The following is an 11,769-nucleotide window of genomic DNA, read 5'->3' on the forward strand; positions in this document are numbered from 1 at the left end:
CCGTCCCGATTTGCATAATAGTATATAAAATGAAAAAGGAAAGAGAAACAAATGAGTACGAAATTTTTTACAAGTCGATAGTATATATTCTTACAGCATGGAAATCATTTTCTTGAAGTCTCTGTATTATTTCTATTTCTATGTTCGTGCCCAAAGGCATCTCGGGACGCACATCCCAAGATAAAGATGGGTCTCCTACTTCTACCCTTTGTTGTTTCTCTTCATCTGCAACCCCTCCTCTCTTTGGCCACTTCGTTTCAACAGTCACTGTTTTTTTTCTTGAAAGTTTTTGAAATGTGATGTTTATCTCTTACCTCAGTTTCCCTTCTTTTTTTTTTTCCCAACTAATGGTATTATAAATTGAGTTTATTTGTTTTATTTTTTCACCACCAAACAACACTCGCAAAAAACAATCAAAACAATGTCTTCCTTTCTTGTTATCCTTCAAAAAACTTCCATTGGGGCACCAAGAACCAACGACGGTTATGTGAAGGTAGAGGTGGCTAGTTCCGATGCTTTGCTGAAATATGGATTTGTAAATTTTTTTTGTATTCCTTATTTGTTTTTCTTTCCTTTTGTCATTTTAATCCAAAAACTTAATTTAGGATTCTAATGTCTCCTTCAATTTTATTCTTTTATTTTATTTTCATTTGGAGGCCCTTTAGGTAGTAAGATGTGTATGTGTTCGATAGCAAGGGTTGCATACAGATCAAGATATTACTAGTATTCGATAGCATTGAATCATAGTAGTAGAATTTGCCAAAAACATGAAACTCTGTCGAGGTTTATCGCGAGAATATATATCACATCAGAAACCTCATTATTGATTATGTTAGCTTTATTCCCGTTTGAAGTGTGATCTCATCAGTATTTTTATAAAAGTAAACTATATTGAGATTAGTAATTTGCCCTGGCTTCAAAAAATAACATCTGGTTCTGTCGCGGGCCCTGGATGGAACCTAGAGTTTGACGTGAAAGAAAAAAAAAAAAACAGAAGAAGAAAAGAAAAACAATATCAGTAACCTGGACTTGGAAGGTGGTAGTAGGCTTTGAGCACCCAACCACCTCCCCATAGCTCCTTGATTTTAAGCACTTCAAAAATATTTGTGCATTATCTTGAATATTTTAAAAAATATTTGGATTAAACCCATATCCCATCCATCCAAATTGTTGTGCCTTTTAGGACAGTCGTGTCACTAAAAAAATTGTTTATATTTCACAATTTATAATGGCTTTTATGATTTTGGAATCTTTGTTTAACAAAATTAATAGAAATCTATTAAACAAGATTCATATTAAATATAAAAAATTAAAAGATAAGACAACTTTTTAAGAGATCCAAAATAGTGAAATAGGTAGCAATTTGGGATGGAAGGAGCAATTTTTTACTTTTTCGATTCGTCTCGATAAGATGAATTAATAATCTACAAAAATTTGACACAAAACTAAAAAATGCGGAAAAAATTTGAATAAAGATAAAATTCAAAAAGCCCAAAAAGCTTCCAAAAAAGCTAAGAGAAACAACACATGAATACATTTCCTTGTGCCCCTCATTGTATGGCTGTATAGCCTTTTATTGAATTGCTCGCAAAAGATCATTGATGCATCCGAGCCATTTTATTTAAAAAAACAAACGCCCATTTGGGCCATTTTAAAATTATTTTAGCAATGAAAGCTACTGCAACAACTACAACATCATTCCGGTAGAGAAGTGTTGTAACGCCCATTTGGGCCATTTTTTAAAAAATTATTTTAGCAAAGAAAGCTACTGCAACAACAACTACAACAACATTCCGGTGGAGAAGTGTCGTAACGCATGGACCGTGTGATGGAGATCACGATAGTGATCGATGGTTTAGTCGACTGATGACGGCTGCAGGGCAACAGAGGGACCAAACAACGGTGTTGAAGCATAAAGAAGCATCCCCAAAAGGAGAACCACGGCGCCTGAAACAAAGCCCGGAGGTAGGGAAGATGCCACACCGAGGTAGGGCAGTGGCAATGTAAACAGGAACACTGATATTGGCACTGTCATCGAGAAATCAAAAGAAAACCAAGGTATTAGGTTTGAATAAAACTATGAATCATGTAAAAGTTACTCCTCTACTGTCCAACCGATGTGGTGGAAGTACAGAAATTGAAATTGCCATGCAATATGCAGAAGAAAATGATACATCACTGGTAGGCTTACATAATGTGGACTCGCGTATGGATGTTTGGAAAGTGCATACGTTTGTGCCGGATTCATCAAATTCTCATGTCAAGGGCGCAGGAGCGCTGCAGAATATTGATGTCTGACATTTTATTTTCTTAGGGTGAAGATGTGTCTACAAGGTTCCACAGACCATCCATGCATAAAACGAGAACTTTATGCATCAGCAGAGAACTCCTGAATACTAAGTACGCTTTCTAAATAAATATCCAACTAAAAAGGTAAGATGTATCATACATGATATACCCTCACCCAATATCACGGGTCCGATATAAGTAGCTCAGGATTATATTGCTTATTAAGCCACCTTAGGGTTCATGCAACTTGGTCTCATACTGACAAGACGACTAACCACTCCTTCCCAACCATCTGCGGACTTCTATCAACCTGTTGTACCTCATATACCAGTTCAGTAATTTTGCCAAAAAATTCCAAAATTTGATTCCCGATCTGTGGCCACTTCCTTGGCCATACCCACTCACGAATCCAGCTTAATATCCACTTTGATAATGTAGGGATCTTTGCTTTTATACCAACATTTAATTAAGAGTGGTTTTTTTTGTAACTAACTGAGATGTAGACTTATTCACCGTTAAACATTAGATGAAGGTTAGTTTGGTAGGATGCAAGAATGACGTACCTGAAACTGTGGATGCAAGACAAGATACTACAGCAGAAGATATCTTCAGCAAATGCAGCAATGATATGTTGAAACCCATGTTCACAATAACAAACAACAAAGGTAGCAAAGGTGCGCCATCACATCCTGTGCCAATAAGATACCAATAAATTAAATCAGTTACTTCTGCAATGCAGAACCGCTAGAGTGATTAGTGAGGTTCATACAGTAGAAAGTCAAAATATGGATGTGGTTACTTAATTTTGTCACTAAACACAAAGAAACCACAAAAGAAAAAACGAAAATTCTATCATGAGCAGGTGCTGCTATCGTGTTAACATCACAGAAATCAAGACTGCTGGGAACTCCCTATCTCCCTATTGCTGTTTCGGTATTGGGTTTGTTTTGTCTTGTGGCCTTCACCCCTTTCTCTCTTCTTTGTTCTTTGATCTACCTTAAGTATACTGTGTCACAAGTACTTGATGACTGCATCTGTGCTATATATGCATCGCAAACATGATCTAGCATTTATGGTAAGGAAATAACTCGTCAAAATTCTGCTCAGCCTGGGATTTTCAAAATAATACAGAAGTACATCAACAAAACCATTTCCGAGTGTTGGTCACTTTTAAATTTTTCTGTACAACTCGTGGTGACTGGGCCAGTTTACGTGCACCTCCATTAATCCTTGGAGACCAATCCTATTGATCTCGAAGGATTAATGGCCAGGCAAGAGCCCAGTATGGATCAATTGGCCCAACAGAAAATGATAGCACCTAGGTGGTATGGAACCTAAGACCTAAGAGGGAGCAAATCTCACGCCTTGACCACCATGCAAAACCCTTGGGGTTGTCAGGCCCTTATGATTGATACACCATAATACAATACAATACTATCCTGTACTTCAGTAAGCACATCTAAATTATCAACCACTCAATTTGGTTATGTACCTATTTACTTCATTACTCACGAAAGGGAAAGTGCTCAAGCTGGTACAGACTTCAGAAATGAGACAATTCCAAAGTACGTATTGACTTCTGAATAACAAGAGAACTAGGGGGAAAAAAAAAAGAAGAAGCTTAGTGATCACAAAGATCACTTCCTTGTTTCTCAGGGTGTACCAGGTAATATTTAATTAGTAATTCTTTGGCAAAATAAGTTGGAATGCCGATAATATCGCTCACCACTTGAGACAGTGCCATAGTTCAGAAAACAGGCTGCACCATCTTTCAGATAGTTCGGCAGTTGATAAAATGGGATACCCCATAACTTGGACAAAAAAGGTAGGAGGAGGCATATGAAAAGTGCCTGCACAAAGCAGAGGTTATTAGGCTTCATTCCATTTTCAAATAAGCTCTAATTAAAAATGAACCTTGAAAAAGGAAGATTCATTTGAGGATGTGAGAGAAATAAACATTTTGAAAATTCTGAAGGACCTCTCACCTGGAAAGCAGAACCAAAGGAATTTACAACAAACAGATCTACCGAACGTCCCTGTGATTAATAGGATAGAATAGTGAAACAATTATCATCAGCTTCAAGTATAAAAAGGAAACGAAATTATCAAGCTCATGAAGTCGACGTTCACAATAAGAGTTTGTTACACGAGTTATTCAATTCCATCAGTGCAGTCCTTGAATTTGCCCAATCAAAGTTTGAAACCACAACTGGGAGGATATCTCTTTTTCTTTTTTTAAAGATAACGATGATACCATTTTTACAACAACTCAAGTGATACAATCTAGCACATCGAACTGAACTGTCAAATGCAATCCGATTAAACTATGCAGTTTCCTTTTGGCGCCCAAAATTCCAAAGCTTAGCCTTTTGAAGTAACAAATTAACGGGGTGCTAGAAATGTTGAAAGGGAAAGAGTCAGACTAGAAGAAATACCTTCAATTGCTTAGCAGCATTCAAGAAAATTATTTCCTACAAATGAGAAGTTGCTTCAGTAAGATAAAAGTATTGAGGAGATGGAAAAAAGGGGAAAGCATAAAGACCCATTAGAATCCTTCAACCTTTAATACTGTGTCAGCAGCTTGAAACAAAAAAGAAACTATCATCAACAGACTCCAGAACATACCGGCTTCCATCAAGGAACCAGAACTAGATCCACTGCATAAATAACCATAATCATAAAGGAGGGAAAACACATGGACAGCAAAAAGAAAATAAAAAAAAAGCAGCATTGCTTCTGAGTTTACTTTATAATATCAACCTCACTAGAACAAACAATACAGAGAATTAAATACAAGCACTATTGGACCTTCAAGCTCAAAAACTATCTGCCTCAATGTTTAGGTTCTACTATTAGCTTAAGACTACTAGAGGGACAGCTAGTTTCAACTGATGTTCAATTGAGCACGATCTAGAAAATTGATCTAACTGAAATTGACAGAAAAATGCAAATAAGAAAAATGTAAAAGCATACATAAGAAGCCAAGACAGTCGACATTGGGACAGTTGGGATGCCTAGGGCAGTCAAATTATAGTCGAGAGAATCAAAAATTGACATTGATATTGAAAAATGCATCCGGCTTACCTAGCTACTGTTACAATTACACCAACAGCCACCAGAAGGCACCCAAGTAACTGATTAAATCTGTATCTCCTCCCAAGAAATATATAGGACAGGATAAGTTGCCAAACTAGAAAGCTCTGCAAAGGAGGAAATGGCGGCCAAAGTAAATATCAATTTTCAATGAAGCAATTTAGCAGAAAATGTAATCAGATGGATCCAAGCCCATGCGTTTCAACAAAATATGGTAGTCATATATCTGGGATCAAACTAAAAATGCTTTTTGGTCTTGAAAAATCTTTTTTTGAAAGGAATGAGAGGATTTTTTTTCCCAGTGGGGTGAAACTTTAACTCAAACAATACCCAAATTTTTTACATTTGAAAATAAAATTAGACAATTTGTAAGTGATAAAAATATAGAAACTTAAATATGAACGGTAGGATTAAAAAATCACTTTTCCAATGCCCCAACAACTTTTCACATTTGAAAGTGTTGCATGACATGACACGGTAACCAAAAGTTAGTTTGGCATTTTGGGTAACCAACACAAAACCCGAGGAGAGATGCTAGCCTAATCTAATACCGGAAATAAAGCTTCATGAGTATCTTTTTCATTTCCACGAAACGTCGAATTTGATAAGCCTCTAATTGATGTATCCATCATATAATGAAAAACCTCGAATTTGGGTGAGACTTATTATCCATAAGATGCAAGACTTCCAACACCTTTGCAAGGAGTGCTAATGTTAAATCAACAAAATCAAAGATAAGTTCAATGCCACTGTAACCAACTAACTTCTGTCTAACAGGTCTTAAAGACTAAGAACAGTGACAAGTATCAAGTTCCATATACACATGTGGGTACAAAGTTAAATCGGAATGTGGATCGCCGTCACCACCCAATATAAATGGCAGGTCAAACCCTTAGATGGGAAGCAGAGACATGTGGACCATTCTTTGGAGTGTGTCAAACTAAGTGGGACACGCCATGTGCACGGGGTGAGCAGTTGCCCTCCTAATTGATTCAACACTATAAAGGGTCATCCCTTTGCTTCTTCTTTTTTTCCGCTCGATCCTTACAGTTAGGCACCCTTTCAACTTCGGTATATATATTTCTACTTTCCCGATTTTCCTTGTCAAGCAGAATGATGTGACCTAAAAATCGTACCCAAATCTAGTAAAAATTAAGAGAAAAAGGTGTCAAAAAGTCAGTGAAAAGTTAGCCCAAAGGGGGCCAGAATGTGGAAGGAAAGAAAACCATCCAAAGAAGGTGGCAAAAGGGCAATTCTAATTCTTGAAGGACACACGAAAAATATGGATTGGAAGCCTAGGTTGCCATCTCCTGATCTAAGGGACATGAACCATTGAGATTAGAGGCTTGTCACACAGCATTGGCTTGGTATTATCCAAGGACGTATTTGACCAATGAGCTTAGAGAATTATAATCAGAAATTGCATGCACATCCACCAGGTAATCACCTTTGATAAGCACTGTTATCCAACCTTCCTTCAAAGATAATTAAAACAGGTCACCCAGCTGCCTCTGATTCTGCCAAGTGCCAACAATCTGAGCACCCCAAGCCCACCTCCCCAACAAAACCTCACCCTTCCCGGGCCCACGCCCGGCCTTTACCCATAGCACCCGACCCTGAGCAGTTCTAGCGACGTCAAGTATTTGAAACATCAGGTATAGTAAATCGGTACCTCACAATACCGGGAGAGTTTTACGGGATTGCATCAAGTAGATGCATTTCTCTACCATCTTCCCACCTTTTTACTTTAAAGTGGTCAATCATACATGTGAGTGAGGTCTTAACCCTGTGCCGTAGTCTTTGGCTGTTACAGTTTCAGAATTGTGCATATAGGATTACTCAAGTCATTCGGATGTTGTTACCTGAGAAAGAATGGGTATTGCTGCCCCAGAAAGGATAGCTGTTTCATGAAGAGGAAAACAAGTATAAATCACCACATAATCTGACAATCATTAAATCTTGTACATAGAAACCATAATATAGCTAGAATTTCCATCCATATGGCTAAGCTATACTACTTGCACCCCCAAATGCGTGACTGACAAAAACTTCTTCGTAAACAAACATCTCTAACAAATATGCTGAAAAAGGAAAATCTCTGACAAGACTATGGATAAATACTACAATAGACCAGTTCAGTTTCAATGGAAAATGGTCAATTTAGATGCTAGGAAAAAAGTAAATGTCATTCAAAATCATACATGAAAAATTTGACTCGTCAAGAGAGAGATCTCAGTAGTTCCAAAAGATAACCATAACCGAAAGATATCAACAACAATATTACGTTACCTGCAGCTGCCATTCCAGAAGCAGCACCAAGAGCCTCCAAGAGACCAACAGCAAGATATGGAGCTTTTGGCAAGGAAAGCATTTCATCAGTAACAATGCCAGCATGATAGCGGATATACAAGATTGAGAAGTATACAACTACATATCTGGAAAAAGAAGCGGAACAAAATATTGGAGTTAGTTCATTCCATGCACTTGTGTGCTTCAGTTTTTGTTTCATACTACAAGTTCTCAATTCAGGCACGTCATGCTGTTCAAAATAACTGCATGCTTTTTTTTTGTTCTTCAAACAAAAACAAGAAGAAAATGGCATAGGACTATGGGTAGTGATATTCACCATCGGGGAAGGCTAGGATTTATTTGGATATATATTTAAAAGTAGGTCAATATTATTTTTACAAAAAATAGGAATGTAAATGTAATTTGGTGAATCATGAATGCCCCTCATGACCTCATGTGGGATATGCAAAGCAGCACCTTTCTTTCTAGAGATTTCAACCACAATCCAACAAGATAGCAGCACCAGGTTCCAACAGCATGTGGCGGGACCACGTGCCCCAATCAATATTAGCAATTGACATTAATTTAAAAGGACCTACAAGAGGATATTTCTACTTTCGACAATATTTCGCTAACCAATGTATTTAGATGATGATAGAGAAATTGGACCACCTCCACTCCTTGATTTTTCCTTGAACTTGGAGTACAGTTCATTTTATCTGAAGCACTAATGGGTACACTAAAATTTAAACATAAGTTCAAGCAAAAAAAATTACTAATGGCATGGTTATAAATTTGGAAGACAAAAAATGTCTGTCTTCCAAATTTGAGCAAGATTTGAGTCTCAAGTATGACCACTTATCATTTACTATGTTCGTATTTCACCAACAAATTATCTTTCTCTTAAAAATGCTATTTTGCCAACAATAAACTACCTTCAATTGCTGTGAAGCAAAGGTAATTTCCAATGTTCTCACAGTGCTTTGCTCCTGCCTTTAATTAAGCTTCCGCAAATGGGAGGACGAATTGGGCCCCATAATCTATGTGCACGTAAGCTGATCTAGACACTTCAGCTATAAAAAAAATTTGTTCACCCTAATTCTAATCACATAACTACCAACAATTTTTCCGAGTGTGTCACTTTTATTGAATCATTGAGAGATAAAGAGTGGTCACCATAACTAGAAATAATTGAGGTTGCTCTAGGCGACGGAATTGTTTTCCTACAGGTACACTAGTTGACAACAGTTTATGTGCACTGGGCTGACTCAGCAGCGAGAGACCATTCACATTCGCAGCGTCCTTGGGAGTTGGGACCCACCTCCCATCAGTCGTCTTCTTTTCCGCTGGACCCATTTCCTCTTTTTCCATGATAGTTCTCTCTATCTGTCTCTCTCTGGAGTCTGGACCCATTTCCTCTTTTTCCATGATAGTTCCATTTCCTCTTTTTCCATGATAGTTCTCTCTCTCTGTCTCTCTGTGGACCCATTTCCTCTTTTTCCATGATAGTTCTCTCTCTCTCTCTCTCTCCGATATTCTCTTTTCGACTTTCAACGATAGTACGAGTATTCTCTTTTCCAATAATGTTAAAATAGAAAAAGCACCAAGAAAAGACACTTCAATTTAACACTACCCCAATGATGAAAATGAAATTGAATATGCTCCCCACCCAAAAAAAGATGAATATATGATCACACACACAAAAAATAGAGATGAATATACCCATGAAATTTGTTCCTTTACAAATTTTGAGAAAAAAAAAATTACTTTCTGCACAATTTTCAATAAATTGCATCAAAACATTCCCAAAACCGAACAAAGTAGGATTAAAAAATGAACTCTATTACGGGAAGGATTTGGATTTAAAACTGACAGCACAATTACATGAATAAACGTGAAATCATAAACACATACGTATAATACATCTTTGTGGCACTATATATAATACTCGCTCAATCCCAATTTAAGTGTCTATTACGATTTTGCGTGTCATTCTCAATGTATATTGCTAAAAATATACAATATAAATTTTATTTGATATTAATAGATCTCAATTATTTCTATAAAATAATAATTTTAAAAATACAATATATGTTGAGAGATATAAATGGCACGCAAAACTATAGTGGTCACTTCAATTGGAAGTGAGACAAATGGTTGTTGGGTCTAGTATGATACTCCCTCCGTCGCATAATGTATGTTTGGCACTTTCACTATTCCAGCCTTATGAAAAAATTAACAATATCTTTTAATCCATAATATTTTTTTATAAGCAATATGGATCTTGTTTGATAAAGTTTAATTTGTTCTATTATACAAAGTTTAAAAAATTGCCTAAAACATTATGGATTAAAAGATATATGCAATTTAAAAATGGCACACATTTCTGAAAATACCAAACATTATGGGACGGAGGGAATACTATTTCTAGTCTAGTGGGTATAGTGAACTACGAGAGTTTCGCTCGCTTATTTAGGCATCGTTTCCCATAATCTAATAGTTATAGACTGCAAATTTTTTGTTTACAATTTTGTTTCACGTTTTGTTGGTTTTGCATCAAATTTTTATATATTATTGGTTCGTCCTGAAAAGAGGAATAAAAAAGGTAAAAAAAAATTATAAATTTTACGCAAGTATTCTTTGAAATTTCCAAGAAAAATTCGCCGACTTTTTTGGAATTTTTCTTGAAAATTTGGGTAAAAATCATGATTTGTTGGATTTTGCCGGGACAGTAGCAAGACAAGAGGAAGAGGAGGATGGGGTACCCGAAAGTAGCGAGCTGAGCTAGGAAGAACGGGTAGTGCCTGAGCGGCACCAACGCCAGTTTATAGAGCACTCGATTCCCTACTCCTAGCAACACCGTCACCCCCGCTGCAACCAACACTTCCGCCGTCCGATCCCCACCGACAACCTTCCCCACCAAATCTCCCACCTCCCTCTCACCTCCCACGTCGCACAATGAGCAACACCGCCTGATCTTCTCCTCCCCTCCGCCGCCGCCCCTCCGAACCGCCTCGACCCACCGCAGCTGCGGCGGCGACCGCAGGGCGAGCCTCCCCCCTCGATCCGCACCGGCCCGAGGAAGCGGCCAGGCTCTTACGGCTGCCGCCCGGAGCTGGGCCTGAATCGCCGCCGGTGGCGCGGCGGTTCTCGCCGTTACCCGGCGGTGACACGCCGACATGGTGCCCTGCGTAGGCATATTTGTACGACTTAGCTGAATTTATCTATTGAGAAGGAATGAATGAGGTAGAGTCAACGAAAGGGGGATCTTGAATTGGGAAGAAATGGAGGTGGGAGGAGAAGCGAAGTTGTGCACGGCGGGAGAGGGAGAGAGAATCTTTAAAACTAGATATATACATAACATGTGTATATATAATTATAGATAAATAGAGAGAGAGAGAGAGAGAGAGAGAGAGAGAGAGAAGGGGGTGATGTATATGCGTGAGAGAGAGAGAGAGAGAGAGAGAGAGAGAGAGAGGGAGAGAAGGGGTGATGTATATGCGTGCGTCGCTGTCGTCGTCTCGGTAGCATTTAGATAGTAAAAATGGTGCATGTCTTTTCAGCTTTGTCCATTCAGATTCCGACAGTGATGGTAGAGATGAGAAAACGAAAATGGTGAGGTTAAGGATAAGGAAAATTTACCTTCAGAGTGTCTCGAAAAAAGTAATGAGATTATTGTTCCGTTTCGAAACTAAAAATAAGTACTTATTTTTTAAAAAGATAATTTTAAGTTAAAAAATAATGTGTTTACGTAAATAATTTTTTTAACAATATGAATCTTATCTGATAGATCTTATCGAGATCTTTTATATGGTGCAAAAATAATAATAATAATTTTTAATTTTCATTATTTTTAAGTTTGAAAATATGAAATAAATATTTATTTTTTAAGAAGGTGCTTTGGAACGGGGCCTAGAGCCCTTTCCAAAAAAAGAAAAAAACCCTTATTTTTTAAAAATACAATTTCAAGCTTAAAAATTATGGGTTTATTTAAATCTAAAAATATGCAATATGGATCTTGTTTGAAAAATCTCGATGAGATCTTGTTTAAAAGATCTCTTTTATAAGATGCAAAAAAAATTGAAAATTTATTTTTTA

At 37.4% G+C, this 11,769-nt stretch overlaps 1 protein-coding gene across 1 annotated transcript; it reads right to left on the bottom strand.

Annotated features, from left to right (window-relative positions):
* Positions 1 to 1,512: 1,512 nt before the first annotated feature.
* Positions 1,513 to 11,070, bottom strand: LOC131299505 (protein CLT3, chloroplastic). The gene is made up of 10 exons (XM_058325113.1): positions 10,437 to 11,070; positions 7,672 to 7,817; positions 7,245 to 7,282; positions 5,374 to 5,489; positions 4,850 to 4,946; positions 4,725 to 4,760; positions 4,275 to 4,325; positions 4,016 to 4,139; positions 2,853 to 2,978; positions 1,513 to 2,028 (listed from the first exon to the last, which is right to left on the bottom strand). The coding sequence occupies exons 1-10, from the start codon at positions 10,868 to 10,870 to the stop codon at positions 1,856 to 1,858; spliced, it is 1,341 nt and encodes a 446-aa protein (XP_058181096.1). The 5' UTR covers positions 10,871 to 11,070; the 3' UTR covers positions 1,513 to 1,855.
* Positions 11,071 to 11,769: the final 699 nt, after the last annotated feature.

This window comes from Rhododendron vialii, chromosome 1a (assembly GCF_030253575.1).
Source record: "Rhododendron vialii isolate Sample 1 chromosome 1a, ASM3025357v1".
Classification (NCBI taxonomy): Eukaryota; Viridiplantae; Streptophyta; class Magnoliopsida; order Ericales; family Ericaceae; genus Rhododendron; species Rhododendron vialii.

Bases quoted from the DNA above. Each gene is read 5' to 3' on its own strand.
- LOC131299505 (XM_058325113.1), bottom strand. From the start codon at position 10,870: ATGCCTACGCAGGGCACCATGTCGGCGTGTCACCGCCGGGTAACGGCG. The intron at 7,818-10,436 runs GTACCCCATCCT...TTCTTTTTCCAG, and splicing joins GCTCAGCTCGCTACTTTCGG to ATATGTAGTTGTATACTTCT. The intron at 2,979-4,015 runs GTGAGCGATATT...TTATTGGCACAG, and splicing joins CTATGGCACTGTCTCAAGTG to GATGTGATGGCGCACCTTTG.